Below are 25191 nucleotides of genomic sequence, written 5' to 3'. Positions count from 1 at the left end.
AAGCAGGCCAGAAAACCTACTACTGCCCCTAAGACAGCATGAAGGGATTGCCCCCTATCCGGAAACGGATCTAGTGGGGGGCAGAATTTCTCTCTTCGCCCAGGCATGGGCAAGAGATGTCCAGGATCCCTGGGCGTTGGAGATCATATCCCAGGGATATCTTCTGGACTTCAAAGCTTCTCCTCCACAAGGGAGATTTCATCTTTCAAGGTTATCAGCAAACCAAATAAAGAAAGAGGCATTCCTACGCTGTGTACAAGACCTCCTTGTAATGGGGGTGATCCACCCAGTTCCGTGGACGGAACAAGGGCAAGGATTTTACTCAAATCTGTTCATGGTTCCCAAGAAAGTGGGAACCTTCAGACCAATTTTGGACCTAAAGATCTTAAACAAATTCCTAAGAGTTCCATCATTCAAAATGGAAACTATCCGAACCATCCTACCCATGATCCAAGAGGGTCAGTACATGACCACAGTGGACTTAAAGGATGCCTACCTTCACATACCGATTCACAAAGATCATTATCGGTACCTAAGATTTGCCTTTCTAGACAGGCATTACCAGTTTGTAGCTCTTCCCTTCGGGTTAGCTACGGCCCCGAGAATCTTTACAAAGGTTCTGGGCTCACTTCTGGCGGTTCTACGACCACGAGGCATAGCGGTGGCTCCGTATCTAGACGACATCCTGATACAGGCATCAAGCTTTCAAATTGCTAAGTCTCATACAGAGATAGTTCTGTCATTTCTGAGGTCGCATGGGTGGAAGGTGAACGTGGAAAAGAGTTCTCCATCACTTACAAGGGTTCCCTTTCTAGGGACTCTTATAGATTCTGTAGAGATGAAAATTTACCTGACGGAGTCCAGGTTGTCAAAACTTCTAAATGCTTGCCGTGTCCTTCATTCCATTCCACGCCCGTCGGTGGCTCAGTGCATGGAAGTAATCGGCTTAATGGTAGCGGCAATGGACATAGTGCCATTTGCGCGCCTGCATCTCAGACCGCTGCAATTATGCATGCTAGGTCAGTGGAATGGGGATTACTCAGATTTGTCCCCTCTACTAAATCTGGATCAAGAAACCAGAGATTCTCTTCTCTGGTGGCTTTCTCGGGTCCATCTGTCCAGGCCAGACTGGACGATTGTAACAACAGATGCCAGCCTTCTAGGTTGAGGCGTAGTCTGGAACTCCCTGAAGGCTCAGGGATCGTGGACTCAGGAGGAGAAACTCCTCCCAATAAATATTCTGGAATTAAGAGCAATATTCAAGGCTCTTCTAGCTTGGCCTCAGTTAGCAACACTGAGGTTCATCAGATTTCAGTCGGACAACATCACGACTGTGGCTTACATCAACCATCAAGGGGGAACCAGGAGTTCCCTAGCGATGTTAAAAGTCTCAAAGATAATTCGCTGGGCAGAGTTTCACTCTTGCCACCTGTCAGCGATCCACATCCCAGGCGTGGAGAACTGGGAGGCGGATTTTCTAAGTCTCCAGAATTTTCATCCGGGTGAGTGGGAACTTCATCCGGAGGTGTTCGCTCAACTGATTCGTCGTTGGGGCAAACCAGAACTGGATTTCATGGCGTCTCGCCAGAACGCCAAGCTTCCTCGTTACGGATCCAGGTCCAGAGACCCGGGAGCGGCGCTGATAGATGCTCTAGCAGCCCCTTGGGTCTTCAACATGGCTTATGTGTTTCCACCGTTTCCGCTGCTGCCTCGAGTGATTGCCAAGATCAAACAGGAGAGAGCATCAGTGATTCTGATAGCGCCTGCGTGGCCACGCAGGACCTGGTATGCAGACCTAGTGGACATGTCGTCCTGTCCACCATGGTCTCTACCTTTTGAGGCAGGACCTTCTAATACAAGGTCCTTTCAACCATGCAAATCTAATTTCTCTGAGGCTGACTGCATGGAGATTGAACGCTTGATCCTATCCAAGCGTGGCTTCTCAGAGTCAGTTATTGATACTTTAATACAGGCTTGGAAGCCTGTTACCAGAAAAATCTATCATAAGATATGGCGTAAATACTTATATTGGTGCGAATCCAAGAGTTACTCATGGAGTAAGGTTAGGATTCCTAGGATATTGTCCTTTCTACAAAAGGGTTTGGAAAAGGGCTTATCTGCTAGTTCGTTGAAGGGACAGATTTCTGCTCTGTCTATTCTTTTGCACAAGCGTCTGGCAGAAGTTCCAGACGTCCAGGCTTTTTGTCAGGCTTTGGCTAGGATTAAGCCTGTGTTTAAAACTGTTGCTCCTCCGTGGAGCTTAAACTTGGTTCTTAAAGTTCTTCAGGGTGTTACGTTTGAACCCCTTCATTCCATTGATTAATTAATTATCTTGGAAAGTTCTGTTTTTGATGGCTATTTCCTCGGCTCGAAGAGTCTCGGAGTTATCTGCCTTACATTGTGATTCTCCTTATCTGATTTTCCATTCAGACAAGGTAGTTCTGCGTACTAAACCTGGGTTTTTACCTAAGGTAGTTTCTAACAGGAATATCAAGAGATTGTTGTCCCATCATTGTGCCCTAATCCTTCTTCAAAGAAGGAACGTCTTTTGCATAATCTGGACATGGTCCGTGCCCTGAAGTTCTATTTACTGGCAACTAAAGATTTTCGTCAAACTTCTTCCGTTTGTCGTTTATTCTGGACAGAGGAGAGGTCAAAAAGCTTCGGCAACCTCTCTCTCTTTTTGGCTTCGTAGTATAATATGTTTAGCCTATGAGACTGCTGGACAGCAGCCCCCTGAAAGAATTACAGCTCATTCTACTAGAGCTGTGGCTTCCACCTGGGCCTTTAAGAATGAGGCCTCTGTTGAACAGATTTGCAAGGCTGCGACTTGGTCTTCGCTTCACACCTTTTCGAAATTTTACAAATTTGACACTTTTGCTTCTTCGGAGGCTGTTTTTGGGAGAAAGGTTCTACAGGCAGTGGTTCCTTCCATTTAAGTTCCTGCCTTGTCCCTCCCATCATCCGTGTACTTTAGCTTTGATATTGGTATCCCATAAGTAATGGATGACCCGTGGACTGAATACACTTAACAAGAGAAAACATAATTTCTTCTGTTAAGTGTGATCAGTCCACGGGTCATCATTACTTGTGGGATATTAACTGCTCCCCTACAGGAAGTGCAAGAGGATTCACCCAGCAGAGTTGCTATATAGCTCCTCCCCTCTACGTCACCTCCAGTCATTCTCTTGCACCCAACGACTAGATAGGATGTGTGAGAGGACTATGGTGATATATTTAGTTTTTATATCTTCAATCAAAAGTTTGTTATTTTATAATAGCACCGGAGTGTGTTATTCCTTCTCTGGTAGAATTTGAAGAAGAATCTACCTGAGTTTTTCTATGATTTTAGCCGGAGTAGTTAAGATCATATTGCTGTTTCTCGGCCATCTGAGGAGAGGTAAACTTCAGATCAGGGGACAGCAGGCAGATTAATCTGCAAAGAGGTATGTAGCAGTTTATTATTTTCTGACATGGAATTGATGAGAAAATCCTGCCATACCGTTATAATGTAAACTCAGCCTTGAATGCAGTAGATGTAGCTGATATCAGGCTGTCATGTATGTATATTTTACACTTCAGTTTTCTGGGAAATGGTACTTCTCTGGCTTTTAAACTGTATACATAGACTTAACCTATTTTGCAGGGACTTGCAATAGGTTTTAAATGACAATTAATTATTGAGGTAAAACGTTTTTTTGCTGGCATGTAAAAACGTTTTTTTTCTCTGAGGTACTGGGTGAAAAAATGTTTTGGGCACTTTTTTTCCACTTGGCAATAGTTTTGATTTAAATTAGAGCAGTTCACTGATCCCTCTCACTGTTATGTGTGTGGGGGAGGGGCCATTTTGGTGCTTTCACTATGCATCAGAAAAACTCAGTCAGAGGTTCATTTTCTTCCTGCATGATCCGGTTCATCTCTACAGAGTTCAGGGATCTCAAGAGTCTTTTTTGAGGGAAGTAATCATTCACAGCAGAGCTGTGCTGATTGTATTGACTGTGATATAAAAAACGTTTATTTGTGTATTTTTTTCTGCTGCCTGGGTTAGTTATCATTTGCTGAGGGGAACAATCCTTTGCTAAAACTGTATATTCTGACAAAGATTGATGCTATAACTTAATTATTTTATCTGTTATAATATTTTCTGTGCTTCTTAAAGGCACAGTTCGTTTTCATATTATTTGTAAATTACTTTGAAAAGTATTTCCAAGTTGCTGTTTATTTGCTAGTGTGTTAAACATGTCTGATTCAGAGGAATATCTCTGTGCTATATGTGTTAATGCCAAAGTGGAGCCCAATAGAAATTTATGTACTAAATGTATTGATGCTACTTTAAAAAATAGTCAATCTGTACAAATTGAACATATTTCACCAAACAACGAGGGGAGAGTTATGCCGACTAACTCGCCTCACGTGTCAGTACCTGCATCTCCCGCTCAGGAGGTGCGTGATATTGTAGCGCCGAGTGCATCTGGGCGGCCATTACAAATCACATTACAAGATATGGCTACTGTTATGACTGAAGTTTTGGCTAAACTACCAGAACTAAGAGGTAAACGTGATCACTCTGGGATGAGAACAGAGTGCGCTGATAATGCAAGGGCCATGTCTGATACTGCGTCACAGTTTGCAGAACGTGAAGACGGAGAGCTTCATTCTGTGGGTGACGGTTCTGATCCAAATAAACTGGACTCAGACATTTCAAATTTTAAATTTAAGCTTGAGAACCTCCGTGTGTTACTAGGGGAGGTATTAGCGGCTCTGAATGATTGTAACACAGTTGCAATCCCAGAAAAAATGTGTAGGTTGGATAAATATTTTGCGGTACCGACGAGTACTGACGTTTTTCCTATACCTAAGAGACTTACTGACATTGTTACTAAGGAGTGGGATAGACCCGGTGTGCCTTTCTCACCCCCTCCTATATTCAGAAAAATGTTTCCAATAGACGCCGCCACACGGGACTTATGGCAAATGGTCCCTAAGGTGGAGGGAGCAGTTTCTACTTTAGCTAAGCGTACCACTATCCCAGTGGAGGATAGCTGTGCTTTTTCAGATCCAATGGATAAAAAATTAGAGGGTTACCTTAAGAAAATGTTTGTTCAACAAGGGTTTATATTGCAACCTCTTGCATGTATTGCGCCTGTCACGGCTGCAGCAGCATTTTGGTTTGAGTCTCTGGAAGAGACACTTCAATCATCCACACTAGATGACATCACACACAAACTTAAATTCCTTAAGTTAGCTAATTCATTTATTTCAGATGCCGTAGTACATTTAACTAAACTTGCGGCTAAAAATTCAGGATTCGCCATTCAGGCACGCAGAGCTCTGTGGCTAAAATCCTGGTCAGCTGATGTTACGTCTAAATCTAAATTGCTTAATATTCCTTTCAAAGGGCAGACCTTATTCGGGCCCGGCTTGAAAGAGATTATTGATGACATTACAGGAGGTAAAGGTCATGCCCTGCCTCAGGACAAGGCCAAAGCCAAGGCTAGACAGTCCAATTTTCGTTCCTTTCGTAATTTCAAAGCAGGAGCAGCATCAACTTCCTCTGCACCAAAACAGGAAGGAGCTGTTGCTCGCTACAGACAAGGCTGGAAACCTAACCAGTCCTGGAACAGGGGCTAACAGGCCAGAAAACCTGCTGCTGCCCCTAAGACAGCATGAATTGAGGGCCCCCGATCCGGGACCGGATCTAGTGGGGGGCAGACTTTCCCTCTTCGCCCAGGCTTGGGCAAGAGATGTTCAGGATCCCTGGGCGTTAGAGATCATATCTCAGGGATACCTTCTGGACTTCAAATCCTCTCCCCCAAGAGGGAGATTTCATCTGTCAAGGTTGTCAACAAACCTAACAACGAAGGAAGCGTTTCTACGCTGCGTACAAGATCTTTTATTAATGGGAGTGATCCATCCAGTTCCGCGGTTGGAACAAGGACAAGGGTTTTACTCAAATCTGTTTGTAGTTCCCAAAAAGAGGGAACCTTCAGGCCAATCTTGGATTTAAAGATCCTAAACAAATTCCTAAGAGTTCCATCGTTCAAGATGGAAACTATTCGAACAATTTTGCCCATGATCCAAGAGGGTCAGTACTTGACCACAGTGGATTTAAAGGATGCTTACCTTCACATACCGATTCACAGAAGTCATTACCGGTATCTAAGGTTTGCCTTTTTAGACAGGCATTACCAGTTTGTAGCTCTTCCATTCGGACTGGCTACGGCTCCAAGAATCTTCACAAAGGTTCTGGGCACTCTTCTGGCGGTACTAAGACCGCGAGGAATTTCAGTAGCTCCGTACTTAGACGACATACTGATACAAGCTTCAAGCTTTCAAACTGCCAAATCTCATACAGAGATAGTACTGGCATTTCTAAGGTCGCATGGATGGAAAGTGAACGAAGAGAAAAGTTCTCTCTTTCCACTCACAAGAGTTCCCTTCCTGGGGACTCTGATAGATTCTGTAGAAATGAAGATTTACCTGACAGAGGACAGGTTAACAAAACTTCAAAATGCATGCCGTGTCCTTCATTCCATTCAAGACCAGAAATTCTCTTCTATGGTGGCTTTATCGGCCACATCTGTCCAGGGGAATGCCATTCAGCAGGCCAGACTGGTCAATTGTAACAACAGACGCCAGCCTACTAGGTTGGGGCGCTGTCTGGAATTCTCTGAAGGCTCAGGGACTATGGAATCAGGAGGAGAGTCTTCTTCCAATAAACATTCTGGAATTGAGAGCAGTCCTCAATGCTCTTCTGGCTTGGCCCCAGTTAGCAACTCGGGGGTTCATCAGGTTCCAGTCGGACAACATCACGACTGTAGCTTATATCAACCATCAGGGAGGGACAAGAAGCTCCCTAGCAATGATGGAAGTATCGAAGATAATTCGCTGGGCAGAGTCTCACTCTTGCCACCTGTCTGCAATCCACATCCCGGGAGTGGAGAACTGGGAGGCGGATTTCTTAAGTCGTCAGACTTTTCATCCGGGGGAGTGGGAACTTCATCCAGAGGTCTTTGTCCAAATACTTCCACGTTGGGGCAAACCAGAGATAGATCTCATGGCGTCTCGACAGAACGCCAAGCTTCCGCGCTACGGGTCCAGATCCAGGGATCCGGGAGCGGTCCTGATAGATGCCTTGACAGCACCATGGACCTTCAGGATGGCTTATGTGTTTCCACCTTTCCCGATGCTTCCTCGATTGATTGCCAGAATCAAACAGGAGAAAGCATCAGTGATTCTAATAGCGCCTGCATGGCCACGCAGGACTTGGTATACAGATCTGGTGGACATGTCATTCTGTCCACCTTGGTCGTTACCTCTGAAACAGGACCTTCTGATTCAGGGTCCTTTCAAACATCAAAATCTAACTTCTCTGAAGCTGACTGCTTGGAAATTGAACGCTTGATCTTATCAAAGCGTGGTTTTTCTGAGTCAGTTATTGATACCTTAATACAGGCTAGGAAGCCTGTCACCAGAAAGATTTACCATAAAATATGGCGTAAATACCTATATTGGTGCGAATCCAAAGGTTACTCTTGGAGTAAGGTTAGGATTCCTAGGATATTGTCTTTTCTACAAGAAGGTTTAGAAAAGGGGTTATCCGCTAGTTCCTTAAAGGGACAGATCTCAGCTCTGTCCATTCTGTTACACAAGCGTCTGTCAGAAGTTCCAGACGTTCAGGCTTTTTGTCAGGCTTTGGCCAGGATTAAACCTGTGTTTAAAGCTGTGGCTCCACCATGGAGTTTAAACCTTGTTCTTAACGTTTTACAGGGTGTTCCGTTTGAACCCCTTCATTCCATTGATATAAAGTTGTTATCTTGGAAAGTTCTATTTTTAATGGCTATTTCCTCGGCTCGAAGAGTCTCTGAGTTATCAGCCTTACATTGTGATTCTCCTTATTTGATTTTTCACTCGGATAAGGTAGTTCTGCGTACTAAGCCTGGGTTCTTACCTAAGGTAGTCACTAACAGGAATATCAATCAGGAGATTGTTGTTCCATCCTTGTGCCCAAATCCTTCTTCGAGGAAGGAACGTCTTTTGCACAATCTGGATGTAGTTCGTGCCCTTAAATTTTATTTACAGGCAACTAAAGATTTTCGACAAACGTCTTCCCTGTTTGTCGTTTACTCTGGTCAGAGGAGAGGTCAAAAAGCTTCTGCTACCTCTCTCTTTTTGGCTTCGTAGCATAATTCGTTTAGCTTATGAGACTGCTGGACAGCAGCCTCCTGAAAGAATTACAGCTCATTCCACTAGAGCTGTGGCTTCCACTTGGGCCTTTAAGAATGAGGCCTCTGTTGAACAGATTTGCAAGCCTGCAACTTGGTCTTCGCTTCATACTTTTTCCAAATTTTACAAATTTGACACTTTTGCTTCCTCGGAGGCTATTTTTGGGAGAAAGGTTCTTCAGGCAGTGGTTCCTTCTGTATAAAGAGCCTGCCTATCCCTCCCGTCATCCGTGTACTTTTGCTTTGGTATTGGTATCCCACAAGTAATGATGACCCGTGGACTGATCACACTTAACAGAAGAAAACATAATTTATGCTTACCTGATAAATTCCTTTCTTCTGTAGTGTGATCAGTCCACGGCCCGCCCTGTTTTTTAAGGCAGGTAAATATTTTTTAAATTATACTCCAGTCACCACTACACCCTTGGCTTCTCCTTTCTCGTTGGTCCTTGGTCGAATGACTGGAGGTGACGTAGAGGGGAGGAGCTATATAGCAACTCTGCTGGGTGAATCCTCTTGCACTTCCTGTAGGGGAGCAGTTAATATCCCACAAGTAATGATGACCCGTGGACTGATCACACTACAGAAGAAAGGAATTTATCAGGTAAGCATAAATTATGTTTTATGCTTACCTGATAAATTTATTTCTCTTGTAGTGTATTCAGTCCACGGCCCGCCCTGTCTTTTTTAAGGCAGATCTAAATTTTAATTAAACTCCAGTCACCACTGCACCCTATGGTTTCTCCTTTCTTGTCTTGTTTCGGTCGAATGACTGGATATGACATGTGAGGGGAGGAGCTATATAGCAGCTCTGCTTTGGGTGATTCTCTTGCAACTTCCTGTTGGGAAGGGAATATATCCCATAAGTAATGGATGACCCGTGGACTGAATACACTACAAGAGAAATAAATTTATCAGGTAAGCATAAATTATGTTTTCACTCTCCAGACTATTATACTCTTCTTAGTGAAGACTACGGACTCAGTGTTCAGGAGTAATCTTCTGCTTCATGTGTTGATACTGTAACTTTTCCCATAACTGAAATATGTACAACAGTATAACAATAATGTGGAACCCAGACTTCTTGTATGATTAGGGGTTAGATTTCACTCTTGTTATTTTTCCTTTACAGAATCAGATAGTACTTGGCAGCACTGCACAAACAACAACTTTGGGGACAGCTGTACAGACTGGAACTCCTCAGAGAACAGCGCAAGGAGCAGCCACTCCAAATGCACCCACCACAGTAAGTTGTACCTCTACATTTAGCTGAGAGCATGAAGCATCATACCATAATGTTATGTAAATTTTTAATACAAGCATGGCTGGAAATTTTCCCTAATCCCAAGTGAGAAAGAGATTGCAGAGAGCTATTAAGAAATTTCTTTCCTATGGCAGACTTTCTTTCCTATGGCATGGAGAGTCCACAACATCATTCCAATTACTAGTGGGATGTTCACCTCCTGGCCAACAGGAGGAGGAAAAGAGCACCCCAGCAGAGCTGTCAAGTGTCCATTCCCTTAGCCATAACCTCCGTCATTCTTTCTTTCATGTAATTAACAAGAGTCCATGAGCTAGTGACGTATGGGATATACATTCCTACCAGGAGGGGCAAAGTTTCCCAAACCTTAAAATGCCTATAAATACACCCCTCACCACACCCACAAATCAGTTTTACAAACTTTGCCTCCAAGGGAGGTGGTGAAGTAAGTTTGTGCTAGATTCTACGTTGATATGCGCTCCGCAGCAAGTTGGAGCCCGGTTTTCCTCTCAGCGTGCAGTGAATGTCAGAGGGATGTGAGGAGAGTATTGCCTATTGAATGCAGTGATCTCCTTCTACGGGGTCTATTTCATAAGGTTCTCTGTTATCGGTCGTAGAGATTCATCTCTTACCTCCCTTTTCAGATCGACGATATACTCTTATATTTACCATTTCCTCTACTGATTCTCGTTTCAGTACTGGTTTGGCTTTCTACAAACATGTAGATGAGTGTCCTGGGGTAAGTAAGTCTTATTTTCTGTGACACTCTAAGCTATGGTTGGGCACTTTATTTATAAAGTTCTAAATATATGTATTCAAACATTTATTTGCCTTGACTCAGAATGTTCAACTTTCCTTATTTCCAGACAGTCAGTTTCATATTTGGGATTATGCTTTAATTATCATATTTTTCTTACCTCAAAAATTTGACTTTTTTCCCTGTGGGCTGTTAGGCTCGCGGGGGCTGAAAATGCTTCATTTTATTGCGTCATTCTTGGCGCGGACTTTTTTGGCGCAAAAATTCATTTCCGTTTCCGGCGTCATACGTGTCGCCGGAAGTTGCGTCATTTTTTTGACGTTATTTTGCGCCAAAAATGTCGGCGTTCCGGATGTGGCGTCATTTTTGGCGCCAAAAGCATTTAGGCGCCAAATAATGTGGGCGTCTTATTTGGCGCCAAAAAATATGGGCGTCGCTTTTGTCTCCACATTATTTCAGTCTCATTTTTCATTTGCTTCTGGTTGCTAGAAGCTTGATGTTTGGCATTTTTTTCCCATTCCTGAAACTGTCTTATAAGGAATTTGATCTATTTTGCTTTATATGTTGTTTTTTCTCTTACATATTGCAAGATGTCTCACGTTGCATCTGAGCCAGAAGATACTACAGGAAAACCTCTGCCTGCTGGATCTACCAAAGCTAAGTGTATCTGCTGTAAACTTTTGGTAGCTATTCCTCCAGCTGTTGTTTGTATTAAATGTCATGACAAACTTGTTAATGCAGATAATATTTCCTTTAGTGATGTACCATTGCCTGTTGCAGTTCCCTCAACATCTAAGGTGCAGAATGTTCCTGATAACATAAGAGATTTTGTTTCTGAATCCATAAAGAAGGCTTTGTCTGTTATTTCTCCTTCTAGTAAACGTAAAAAGTCTTTTAAATCTTCTCTCTCTACAGATGAATTTTTAAATGAACACCATCATTCTGATTCTTTGGACTCTTCTGGTTCAGAGGATTCTGTCTCAGAGATTGATGCTGATAAATCTTCATATTTATTTAAGATGGAATTTATTCGCTCTTTACTTAAAGAAGTACTAATTGCTTTAGAAATAGAGGATTCTAGTCCTCTTGATACTAATTCTATACGTTTGGATAAGGTTTTTAAAGCTCCTGCGGTTATTCCAGAAGTCTTTCCTGTTCCTAATGCTATTTCTGCAGTAATTGCTAAGGAATGGGATAGATTGGGTAATTCATTTACTCCTTCTAAACGTTTTAAGCAATTATATCCTGTTCCGCCTGACAGATTAGAATTTTGGGACAAAATCCCTAAAGTTGATGGGGCTATTTCTACCCTTGCTAAACGTACTACCATTCCTACATCAGATGGTACCTCGTTTAAGGATCCTTTAGATAGAAAAATTGAATCTTTTCTAAGAAAAGCTTATCTATGTTCAGGTAATCTTCTTAGACCTGCTATATCATTGGCTGATGTTGCTGCAGCTTCAACTTTTTGGTTGGAAACTCTAGCGCAACAAGTAACAAATCGTGATTCTCATGATATTATTATTCTTCTCCAGCATGCTAATAATTTCATCTGTGATGCCATTTTTGATATTATTAGAGTTGATGTTAGATTTATGTCTCTGGCTATCTTAGCCAGAAGAGCTTTATGGCTTAAGACTTGGAATGCTGATATGGCTTCTAAATCAACTCTACTTTCCATTTCTTTCCAGGGAAACAAATTATTTGGTTCTCAGTTGGATTCTATTATTTCAACTGTTACTGGTGGGAAAGGAACTTTTTTACCACAGGATAAAAAGTCTAAAGGTAAAAACAGGGCTAACAATCGTTTTCGATCCTTTCGTTTCAACAAAGAACAAAAGCCTGATCCTTCGTCCTCAGGAGCAGTTTCAGTTTGGAAACCATCCCCAGTCTGGAATAAATCCAAGCCTGCTAGAAAGGCAAAGCCTGCTTCTAAGTTCACATGAAGGTACGGCCCTCATTCCAGTTCAGCTGGTAGGGGGCAGGTTACGTTTTTTCAAAGAAATTTGGATCAGTTCTGTTCACAATCTTTGGATTCAGAACATTGTTTCAGAAGGGTACAGAATTGGTTTCAAGATGAGACCTCCTGCAAAGAGATTTTTTCTTTCCCATGTCCCAGTAAATCCAGTGAAAGCTCAAGCATTTCTGAATTGTGTTTCAGATCTAGAGTTGGCTGGAGTAATTATGCCAGTTCCAGTTCCGGAACAGGGGATGGGGTTTTATTCAAATCTCTTCATTGTACCAAAGAAGGAGAATTCCTTCAGACCAGTTCTGGATCTAAAATTATTGAATCGTTATGTAAGGATACCAACGTTCAAGTTGGTAACTGTAAGGACTATATTGCCTTTTGTTCAGCAAGGGAATTATATGTCCACAATAGATTTACAGGATGCATATCTGCATATTCCGATTCATCCAGATCATTATCAGTTCCTGAGATTCTCTTTTCTAGACAAGCATTACCAATTTGTGGCTCTACCGTTTGGCCTTGCTACAGCTCCAAGAATTTTCACAAAGATTCTCGGTGCCCTTCTGTCTGTAATCAGAGAACAGGGTATTGTGGTATTTCCTTATTTGGACGATATCTTGGTACTTGCTCCGTCTTTACATTTATAGAGTCTCATACGAATCGACTTGTGTTGTTTCTTCAAGATCATGGTTGGAGGATCAATTTACCAAAAAGTTCTTTGATTCCTCAAACAAGGGTAACCTTTCTGGGTTTCCAGATAGATTCAGTGTCCATGACTTTGTCTTTAACAGACAAGAGACGTCTAAAATTGATTACAGCCTGTCGAAACCTTCAGTCTCAATCATTCCCTTCGGTAGCCTTATGCATGGAAATTCTAGGTCTTATGACTGCTGCATCGGACGCGATCCCCTTTGCTCGTTTTCACATGCGACCTCTTCAGCTCTGTATGCTGAACCAATGGTGCAGGGATTACACGAAGATATATCAATTAATATCTTTAAAACCGATTGTTCGGCACTCTCTGACGTGGTGGACAGATCACCATCGTTTAATTCAGGGGGCTTCTTTTGTTCTTCCGACCTGGACTGTAATTTCAACAGATGCAAGTCTCACAGGTTGGGGAGCTGTGTGGGGATCTCTGACGGCACAAGGAGTTTGGGAATCTCAGGAGGTGAGATTACCGATCAATATCTTGGAACTCCGTGCAGTTTTCAGAGCTCTTCAGTTTTGGCCTCTTCTGAAGAGAGAATCGTTCATTTGTTTTCAGACAGACAATGTCACAACTGTGGCATACATCAATCATCAAGGAGGGACTCACAGTCCTCTGGCTATGAAAGAAGTATCTCGAATTTTGGTTTGGGCGGAATCCAGCTCCTGTCTAATCTCTGCGGTTCATATCCCAGGTGTAGACAATTGGGAAGCGGATTATCTCAGTCGCCAAACGTTGCATCCGGGCGAATGGTCTCTTCACCCAGAGGTATTTCTTCAGATTGTTCAAATGTGGGGGCTCCCAGAGATAGATCTGATGGCCTCTCATCTAAACAAGAAACTTCCCAGGTATCTGTCCAGATCCCGGGATCCTCAGGCGGAGGCAGTGGATGCATTATCACTTCCTTGGAAGTATCATCCTGCCTATATCTTTCCGCCTCTAGTTCTTCTTCCAAGAGTAATCTCCAAGATTCTGAGGGAATGCTCGTTTGTTCTGCTAATAGCTCCGGCATGGCCTCACAGGTTTTGGTATGCGGATCTTGTCCGGATGGCATCTTGCCAACCATGGACTCTTCCGTTAAGACCAGACCTTCTGTCTCAAGGTCCTTTTTTCCATCCGGATCTGAAATCCTTAAATTTAAAGGTATGGAGATTGAACGCTTGATTCTTGGTCATAGAGGTTTCTCTGACTCCGTGATTAATACTATGTTACAGGCTCGTAAATCTGTATCTCGAGAGATATATTATAGAGTCTGGAAGACTTATATTTCTTGGTGTCTTTCTCATCATTTTTCTTGGCATTCTTTTAGAATACCGAGAATTTTACAGTTTCTTCAGGATGGTTTAGATAAGGGTTTGTCCGCGAGTTCTTTGAAAGGACAAATCTCCGCTCTTTCTGTTCTTTTTCACAGAAAGATTGCTATTCTTCCTGATATTCATTGTTTTGTACAAGCTTTGGTTCGTATAAAACCTGTCATTAAGTCAATTTCTCCTCCATGGAGTTTGAATTTGGTTTTGGGAGCTCTTCAAGCTCCTCCGTTTGAACCTATGCATTCATTGGACATTAAATTACTTTCTTGGAAAGTTTTGTTCCTTTTGGCCATCTCTTCTGCTAGAAGAGTTTCTGAATTATCTGCTCTTTCGTGTGAGTCTCCTTTTCTGATTTTTCATCAGGATAAGGCGGTGTTGCGAACTTCTTTTGAATTTTTACCTAAAGTTGTGAATTCCAACAACATTAGTAGAGAAATTGTGGTTCCTTCATTATGTCCTAATCCTAAGAATTCTAAGGAGAAATCATTGCATTCTTTGGATGTTGTTAGAGCTTTGAAATATTATGTTGAAGCTACGAAATCTTTCCGTAAGACTTCTAGTCTATTTGTTATCTTTTCCGGTTCTAGGAAAGGCCAGAAAGCTTCTGCCATTTCTTTGGCATCTTGGTTGAAATCTTTAATTCATCTTGCCTATGTTGAGTCGGATAAAATTCCGCCTCAAAGAATTACAGCTCATTCTACTAGGTCAGTATCTACTTCCTGGGCGTTTAGGAATGAAGCTTCGGTTGACCAGATCTGCAAAGCAGCAACTTGGTCCTCTTTGCATACTTTTACTAAATTCTACCATTTTGATGTATTTTCTTCTTCTGAAGCAGTTTTTGGTAGAAAAGTTCTTCAGGCAGCGGTTTCAGTTTGAATCTTCTGCTTATGTTTTTTGTTAAACTTTATTTTGGGTGTGGATTATTTTCAGCAGGAATTGGCTGTCTTTATTTTATCCCTCCCTCTCTAGTGACTCTTGTGTGGAAAGATCCACATCTTGGGTAGTCATTATCCCATACGTCACTAGCTCATGGACTCTTGTTAATTACATGAAAGAAAACATAATTTATGTAAGAACTTACCTGATAAATTCATTTCTTTCATATTAACAAGAGTCCATGAGGCCCACCCTTTTTTGTGGTGGTTATGATTTTTTTGTATAAAGCACAATTATTCCAATTCCTTATTTTATATGCTTCGCACTTTTTTTCTTATCACCCCACTTCTTGGCTATTCGTTAAACTGATTTGTGGGTGTGGTGAGGGGTGTATTTATAGGCATTTTAAGGTTTGGGAAACTTTGCCCCTCCTGGTAGGAATGTATATCCCATACGTCACTAGCTCATGGACTCTTGTTAATATGAAAGAAATGAATTTATCAGGTAAGTTCTTACATAAATTATGTTTTTCCTCTTTGATCAGGAGGATGCCGAAGACGAGTGTCTGAGAAGATTTAATCCTTTTTATGGGTACTTTTCCCTGCAAGCAAGGATTGGGGTCCAGCTGTGTCCATGTCAATCTCTTTAGTAAGTGTAGTGGTGGCTTTTAGCAGTTAGAATGCAGTGAGGTTGTCTTTGCTTTACTTCTAACATTATTGCTACCCCTGTTATAGAAAGCCATAGTTGGTTACTCTGTTGCCTCTTTTTCTACAGGTCCCTGATAAAGAGTAAGGGTTCTTTCACACCTTAGTAGCTGTCTTTCTGCCCGACAGCTGGATCTTCAAGTAAGTGCTTTTGTCTTCTAGGTACTGAAGGCTTGCACTTTAAGGAGCTTTTCTCTTCACTGGATCTCATATTGGACATATTTTATCCTTTATTATGGGTATATCTGGGACAGCTTGCAAGCACTATGTATGTGTGAGAGAGACTAAGGTAAGGGGTTAATTGTTTCCCTTATCAGAGATGGGATCTCTTATGGGAATGGCTGAAGGGGCATTATGGAGTTTTTTTATTAGCAATATTTGAAATAAAGCTTTTTTGGATAACAAATAGGTTTCCTTAAACTTTTCACTTTAGAGTTTATCCAATAGAAACGCGCTTTTAGCTTGTGGCACAGTTTCTTTTGCTGCCGCTCTTCCATTTGTAATGCAGAGCGGAGCAGCTTCATTTTCAATGAGTCTTCTTATGTGGCGGCTGTGGCGATATTGCTGACCTGCTGGAGAGTCCTTCTTCTTGTATTAGTTGCAGCTTCTGAACCGGTTATGGTAGGACACCTCAGTCAGACTGAGGTTTAGAGGTGCAATTTTTTAGGCTCACAAATTTTTTTATACTTAGCATTATATCGCACTGAGGACTAACTCTCCTTCTTAAAGTGACACATGGTTGCTTTTATCAGGTTATTGTTTATTCCTTTTTATTTTTGGGTACTATTTCAGCTATGGACACAGAACAGGAGTGTGTTTCTTTTAATAAATGCTTATTATAAATGCTTATTATGTTTAATAGTTTTACCTATGCAATTTTGTTCCTCATGTTTAGGAAAGACTCTAAAATTTAAAGATCAGTTACTCCCTTCTGAGCCTATTGTCTCTCAGGATAATGCTTTTCAGGATATGCCACAGCTAGTAAGGTGTCTGACCCATCTACTTCTGCGCTTGTCAGCCTTTCCCATATGTCTGAGGAGGATACCTCAGTAGCGTTTGAGGGTGAGGTCTCAAATTCTGACATAAGGGAAAATTCTGCTGAATCTGAAGAAGTTAATTTCAGATTTAAACTTGAGCACCTCCGTTTACTTCTAAAGGAGGTCCTGGCTATTTTGGACGACTCCGACCTTTCTGTCGCTGTCAACCCTAAAAAAAATCTAGTAAACTTAATATATATTATGATGTTCCTTCTTCCGTGGAAGTAATTCCAGTTCCAGACCGTATGTCGGAAATTATAGCTCAGGAATGGGATAAGCCAGGGATTCCCTTTTCCCCTTCTCCTGTTTTTAAAAAGATGTTTCCTGTTGCTGACTCCATTCGTGGTGCACTGTGCCTAAGGTGGAAGGAGCTATCTCTACTCTTGCCAAAAGAACTACTATTCCTATAGAGGATAGCTGTTCCTTCAAGGATCCCATGGATAAGAAGCTTGAAGCTTACTTAAAAAAGATGTAGATTCATCAGGGATTACTGTTGCAACCTGCTACAAGTATTGCTATGGTTGCAGGTGCAGTATATAATTGGTTCAATGCCTTGTCTGAGCTGACTTTAGAAGAGACTTGTATAGAGTAGATCCAAGATAGGATCAATGCTCTTAAATTGGCCATTTTTTTTGTTTCTGATGCCAACATGCATTAGACTGGGAGCCAAGATGTCTAGCTAAGCTGTTCTAGATCGCAGGACTCTGGCTAAAATCTTGGTCGGCTGATGTAACTTCCAAGTCCAAGCTACTATCTTTACCTTATAAGGGTAAGACTCTATTTGGTCCTGGTCTGGCAGAGATAATTTCAGAGAATACAGGTGGAAAGGGGTCTTTCCTACCTCAGGACAAGAAGAATAGACCTAAGGGTCGCAGAAATTCAAATTTTCGTTTATTTTGTAACTTCAAAGGACAGAAGTCTCCCTCTTCCAAGCCGGAGCAGTTCAAGACCTCCTGGAGGTCCAGCCAGCCTTGGAATAAGGCAAAGCAATAAAAACAACCTTCATTTGATGCTAAATCAGCATGAAGAGTCTGCCCCCGGTCCAGTTTTGGATCAAGTGGGGGGCAAGCTTTCTTTTTTTCAACAAGCTTGTATATGAGATGTCCCAGATCCTTGGGCTGTGGACATAGTATCCCGGGGGTTACAGAATAGGATTCAAGACTTGTCCTCCCAGGGGCAGATTCATCCTCTCAAAATTATCTGCAGACCAGGTAAAAAGAGAGACCTTCTTAATCTGCATACAGGACCTATCCTCCCTGGAAGTGATTGTTCCAGTTTCTGTAAGGGAACATTGTCAAGGATTCTGTTCAAATCTATTTGTGGTTCCCAAAAAGGAGGGAACTTTCCATCCCATTTAGACTTAAAATGTCTAAACAAACAAATTCCTCAGGGTTCCGTCCTTAAAGATGGAAACCATTTGTTCCATTCTTCCCTTGGTCCAAGAGGGGGTCAGTTCATGATGACCATAGACCTGAAGGACGCGTATCTTCATGTTCCCATTCACAGGGACCATCACCAGTTCCCGAGGTTTGCCTTTCTGGACAAGCGCTTCCAATTTGTTGCACTTCCGTTTGGCCTTGCCAAATCTCCCAGAATATTCACAAAGATTCTGGGGGCTCTTTTGGCAGTGGTCATGACATTTTGGTTCAGGTGTCGTCTTTTCAACTAGCAAAATCTCATACAGAGATGATGTTGTCTTTTCTATGTTTGACAAAAAGTTGGGAAAGAACCAACAAATGTAGGGGTTTAAATAGCACTCTTTCCTAAAGGATGCGTAATGAAGATGATTAAAATCTATTAACTTTATTAGTAATCGGTGGATAAAATAAAAAGCGAATAAAGATTCTCAAAATGAACACCAAATTAGGCTAAAAACAAGTATGTACAATCACCCCCCTGTTTCCTGGCTGATATCTGCAGCCGTCGGCATCAGGTGACAGGAGTGAGAGACATAACTAGAGGTACTCAATTTAACACACGCGTTTCGGCTGTCTAAGCAGCCTTTCTCAATGTTTTAGAAATCAGCAAACCGAAGCCCGGGTGCCACCCGATAATATACACTATGTGGCTATGACCCCAGCCAATCGGAGGACACCTTCTGACCACCTCCCTCCCAACTACACAGCAATATTCATTAAACCAATTGGTGCTTCCGTCAGCCTATCCTTCCCCTCTATTAGTCAAATCACATAAGTCCGTAAGAACTGGGGGCGTGTAGTAGTTAGTATTGCTATCACAGTTGGCTGGTGACGTATGGTTAGGGTTGGGGTCCTCTCGTTTGTTGTTGTTTTGGAATGTCATAAGAATCATCATATGCCCGTTTGAGTATAGATATATATATAGTAAGCTGTTACACAGCTTATCAACACTAGTATTACATTGGTGACATAGTATCAGGGAACGTAACTATATAAACATAATTATGTATATAGTGTCACATAAATTTGGTTGCACGATTAGATTACGATTATCATCGATACGATTCGATAAGATTCGATTCTACGATGCATCGCGATGCATCACGATTACTGCCCTTGATTTTCATGATCTTGTTCTATTCCATATTTTATATATATACACACACACACACACACACACACACACACACATACAAACAATATATATATATATATATATATATATATATATATATATATACACACACACGCAGTATATATATATATATATATATATATATATATACACACACTAGTATATATATATATATATATATATATATATATATATATATATATATATATATGCACGCACACACAGTCATTGTCTAATGTTGTCTATAGGAGAATAAAAAAAAAATAACAGAACTACACTTCAAACTAAGATGATTATACCAATATTTTGCCAATACTAAAACACTGACAAAGTAATAAAGTTGTCTAATAACTAATTCAGTTAGTGCTTTCAGCAGTTTGCAAGGCTGGTGGTAGTGGTATAAGGGATTATCTTAGTGGGGGATGGTAAAGTTAGTGTTGTGAGAGGTTCAATAATAAGTTTGATAGGGGATTCAGGCGGTAAGGGGTAAATTATGGTGTATTATATAGTGATGCTTGGTGCATGTATACAAGTTTTTATCTTTGGCTCAGAGTAATGTATTGCAGCTGGAAGGTGAGGGGTTAATAAATTAATGCATAAGGATAGACGTATACATATGGGTGAGAGAGCACTCACACAACTGCACGATACACAATGAGTGAAAGGACATTCACACAACTACCAGATACATGTATGAGAGCACACTCACACAAGTTCACTATCTCCCTCATTGGGTATTACACAACTTACCCCTCCTCCCCTTAGCTGCCACAAAACTTACTCCAGCCCCTTGTACAGAACAGTTTACTTTCAGCACTTACCGTACTGAGCAGATAGTTACTACACAAAATAAAGCCAGGATCCCAACACACTTCATGCTGCTCCTTCTTGTTGCGTCTTTGTTTTACTGCCCTGTCTGCTACTGCTCACTGGATATTATTGTCCTGCACTGCTGATGTCACTCTCAGCATGAGCGCAAGTTATCTTATTGATGCGCTATTAGTCTGCTGCTGATGATATCACTGTGAGGACTGTGGAACAGCTGCCCCATCTCTGCTTCCTAGCAACTTGAAAGCCACAGTGCGTAGCAACACCTGCCCAGCCCTAGTGAGTGCAGCAGCTTGATTGCCAATTAAGCTATATATATATGTATATAGGCATTGCAAATCAAGCTGCCGCACTTACCGGGGCCAGTGTTGCTACGCACTGTGCCTTGCAAGTTGCTAGGAAGCAGCGTAAAGGCTGGAGCTGTTCCATAAATCAGATTCCCAGATAGCGCTGACTCGCAGGGGGTTTGTAGCCTAGGGCCCGCGGCCACTTCCAGAACTTTGCACAATCAGTAATAGTAGTAGTACCACAATATTCCACCCTACCACTACCTGATGAAAAAAACAATAGCCTCTGCGCTAATCTGGCCCTGAAGCCAGCCCGGCCCACCGGGCATTTGGTGGGGACACGTGATGCTGCGTGAATCGATTCAGCCTCTTCACTGCATCGATGCAGCATCGTTGAGGGTTGCATCGCGATGCATCGTGGTGGCGATTATTTTCAACACCCCTATTACTTACGTGATTTATATAAAACAATATGCGACACAGCTAATAATCCAATAGTAAGTTACGGATATTTTATGAGTATAAGTAATATTTCTCCTTTATTCCGCACAATGTCTTGAGTGTGTTGTATATTATGTGTTAGCTGCAAATCTAATTCAGATTCAGTTAACCTTATACGATTCTGAGTGCTGGCCAGTCATACATTTTCTGTGTTATTACCAATAAATAAGATATTCTAGACCCATCCATCAATTACTATATGGGGGAAGTTATCATAAAGGGGTACCTCAAGCTGTTCCGGATACAACTTCTTATTGTGGTTACCATGTTATCTGTAGACTCAAAGGCCAAGAAAAAAAGGAACCTGTATTCATTATGACAATATATCCAGGGCTTAGCGTAACAATTAGTGTGTATTATGGGCAGCACATTATTGCGGCAGCTTGAAGAAAACCATAATAGGTATAGTACCCAAGATTTAGATAATTATTATTACAAAAATACCCAATAGTTATTCGCTTTGTTCATGCCTTTTGGCATTAGAGTGTTTAGCTTAAAAATCCAATTTGTCTCATTTTGGATTAGGATTTTTTCACAATCTCCACCTCTAATACCTGACTTTATTTGTTCTAATCCCCAGCATTTGAAAGTTAGTGGTTTTCCTGCATGATGTCTAAGAAAATGCCTAGCAATACTAGTTATTTGCTTGCCCTTATCCAAATATTTTTGGGCATTAGGTATATTGCTAAGATGTTCAGTCATTCTAGTACCCAATTTAAGAGTAGTCATACCAACATAGTAGATTATATACGAACATGATAAACAGTATATCACATCTGTACTTTGACAGTTGATGTGCGTTTTGATATACCATGTTTTATTGAATCTGTCTTTCATCATATCTTTTTGTTTTTTTCTCCATGTATTGGCAGACTTTGCAATGTCCACAGGGGATTGATCCTTTATATATAGGTGCTTTTCTTGTTTGTTGGTTCTTTCCCAACTTTTTGCCTAATTATCCTTATTATTGGGTAGCACCGGACCTGTGGTCCATTATTTCCTAACTTAACACTTGTGACTAGTGCCAGCTGTATAAAACTTTTTCTTATTGTCTTTTCTATGTTGCCACGGGTGGAAAGTTAATCTGGAGATGAGTTCCCTTGTTCCAGCTACAAGGGTGTTTCTTAGGGACAATCATAGATTCCCTTTCCATGAAGATTTTCCTGACGGATGTCAGAAAATCCAAACTTCTTGCTTTGTGGCTTTCTCTCCTGTCTGCTATTTGTCCATCAGTGGCTCAATGCATGGAGGTAATTAGTCTGATGGTTGCTTCCATGGACATCATTCCTTTTGCTCGGTTCCATCGGAGACCTCTACAACTCTGCATGCTCAGTCAATGGAATGGAGACCATTCAGAACTAGCGCAGAGAATAGATCTGGATCCCCTAACAAGAGACTCTCTCTTGTGGTGGATTTCACAGGACCATCTGTCTCGGGGCACATGCTTCCTGAGACCTTCCTGGGTGATTGTGACCAAGAACTCCAGCCTGTTAGGCTGGGGAGTATTTTGGGGCTCTTTAAAAGCTCAGGGCCTGTGGACTCGGGAGGAGTCTTCTCTTCCCATAAACATCTTAGAGTTGAGAGCAATCTTCAATGTCTTGATGGCTTGTTCTCAATTATCTTTAGTCCGGATTATCAGATTCCAGTTGGACAACATCACCTCAATGGCTTACGTCAACCACCAGGGAGAAACTCAGAGTTCCTTAGCTATGATGGAGGTGACTCGCATTCTGCAGTGGGCGGAAGTTCACAATTGTCTCCTATCTGCCATCCACATTCCAGGGGTGGACAACTAGGAAGCAGATTTTTTGAGCAGACGGACCTTTCATCCAGAGAGTGGGCTCTCCATCCAGAGGTGTTCTCAAAGATATCCCTCAAGTGGCGGGTTCCGGAGTTGGATCTGATGGCGTCTCGTCAAAATGCCAAGCTTCCAAAGGTACGGTTCAAGGTCCAGAGATCCTCAGGCCGCTCTGATAGATGCTCTAGTGGATTCTTGGACTTCTCTCTGGAATACCCGTTTCCTCCGTTTTGCTCTCCTTATACGAGTCATTGCTCGTATCAAACAGGAGAGAGCATCTGTAATTCTAATAGCGCCTGCATGGCCTCGCAGGATCTGGTTTGCGGATCTGGTGAAGATGTCATCTCTTTCTCCTTGGAGGTTACCTCGGAGGAAGGACCTTCTACTTCAGGGTTCCTTCCTCCATCCAAATCTAGATTTTCCGAAGCTGATTGCTTGAAGATTGAACGCCTAATTTTGGCTAGGCGTGGCTTCAGGCTCGTAAACCTGTTACTCGCAAGATTTACCATAAAGTATAGCACAAATACCTCTTGGTGTGAATCGAATGGTTTCTCTTGGAGCAGGGTAAGGGTACTCAGAATTTTGCCTTTTCTTCATGAGGGCCCGGAGAAGGGTTTGTCAGTCAGTACTCCTGAATGGTCAGATTTCTGCACTGTCTATTCTTTTGCACAAACGTCTGGCAGATCTGCCAGATGTTCAATCTGTTGTTGAGTTTCTGAACTTTCGGCTCTGTGGTGTAATTCCCCTTATTTTATTTTTCATGAGGATAAGGTGGTCCTTCGTACCAAGCTGGGATTTCTCCCTCAAGGTAGTGTCGGATCGCAATATTAATCAGGAAATTGTTGTTCCTCCTTTTTGTCCCAATCCTTCCCAGAAGGAATGTCTTTAGCATACACTAAAGATTTTCAGCAATCTTCTGCCCTGTTCGTTTTCTCTGGTAAGCTTAAGGATTAGAAGGCCACTTCTACTACCCTTCCTCTCTGGTTGAGAAGTGTTATCCGGTTGGCTTATGAGACAGCTGGACAGCATCCTCCTGAGCGAGTTAAGGCTCATTCCACTAGGGCTGTCTCCTCTTTCTGGGCCTTCAAAAATGAAGCTTCTGTGGAACAAATTTGCAAGGCGGCAGCATGGTCCTCTTTGCATACTTTTAAAAAATTCTACAAATTTGATACTTTTGCCTTGGCAGAGGCTTCTTTTAGGAGAAAAGTTCTTCAAGCGACGGTTCCTTCTCTTTAGGTCCCGCCTGTCTGCTCTGTATTGGTTCCCACTAGTAATTTAAATTAAGTTGTGGACTATCCATGTTATAGGAAAGAAAACAAAATGTATGCTTACCTGATAAATTGCATTCTTTCCGGGCATGGAGAATCCACGACCCCACCCTTATCTTTTTCCCTTTGGCTGGATGACTGGGGGTTATGGGTAAGGGAAGTAACACTTAACAGCTCTACTGGGGTGCTCTTTGCTGCCTCCTGATGGCCAGGAAGTTAATATTCAACTAGTAATTCGAATGAAGTTGTGGATTCTCCATGCCCGTAAAGAAAGAAATTTTATCAGGTAAGCATAAATTTTGTTTTTGGCTATTTTTAACATTTACTTGACTGGTACGGTTTCCTCTTCTGACTACTAACTTTCTTTGAGTGTGAAACTATAAAGTGATTATTTTTTTTGTCTAGTCAAGTATGTATCTATCTGTCTGTCTGTCTGTCTTATATTTAGTACGGTCTCCTATTAGTCAGTACCTGTTTAAAGCTATACCAAAAAGCTGTAAGAAAAGCTGTATCATGAGTCCAGTAATCATGCAAACATTCACGTGCAAGGGTAGAAAAGTTAAACAAGATACTTGTCAGGAAATACATAGTTTTTCTAGTGCTCACAACACAGTGTTATGTAGGTAATGTGGCAGTGGGACAAGTTAAAATAGGCTATGTGTTCTATATAATGATGCAAACAGAATCCACTGTAAGCACTTCTTTTTGCCACCTGACAAATCTCTCTGGGGTTATGGGAATTTAGTTTAGAATAGGGGTTTTGTGTAGGGGGGTATTTTAACTTTTGGTAGCTTGGAAATGCTATCCTACACCCTTTATCTCTTTGCTCATTTTAATGTATTTTTTTTTAAAAAGTGCATATGCAATACAAGGTGGTTAAGTTGAATAACAAAGTATGATTTATTTATTTTTACTGTCACATGATCTCATTATTTTCAATTGTTTAGGAAACCATGGAAAATGTGAAGAAATGCAAGAATTTTTTATCTACGCTAATAAAGTTGGCTTCATCGGGTAAACAATCCTCTGAGACAGCAGCTAATGTGAAAGAATTAGTGCAAAACCTGCTGGTAAGAAGTATGCATAATAATTGTGTGTGGGATGTCAA

At 41.6% G+C, this 25191-nt stretch overlaps 1 protein-coding gene across 1 annotated transcript in view; it reads left to right on the top strand.

The window, feature by feature from the left end:
* Positions 1–25191, top strand: part of TAF4 (TATA-box binding protein associated factor 4) — a gene marked incomplete in the record, with an annotated part of 557264 nt that overhangs the window by 170269 nt on the left and 361804 nt on the right. Inside the window, 2 exon segments of the mRNA XM_053705882.1 lie at positions 9358–9471; positions 25031–25153. Coding sequence (XP_053561857.1) covers positions 9358–9471; positions 25031–25153 — 237 coding nt within the window.

The sequence above is a fragment of the Bombina bombina genome, chromosome 1, assembly GCF_027579735.1.
Source record: "Bombina bombina isolate aBomBom1 chromosome 1, aBomBom1.pri, whole genome shotgun sequence".
NCBI lineage: Eukaryota > Metazoa > Chordata > Amphibia > Anura > Bombinatoridae > Bombina > Bombina bombina.
The sequence above is the reverse complement of the archived record's forward strand: the minus strand, read 5'-3'. Positions and strand labels throughout refer to the sequence as shown.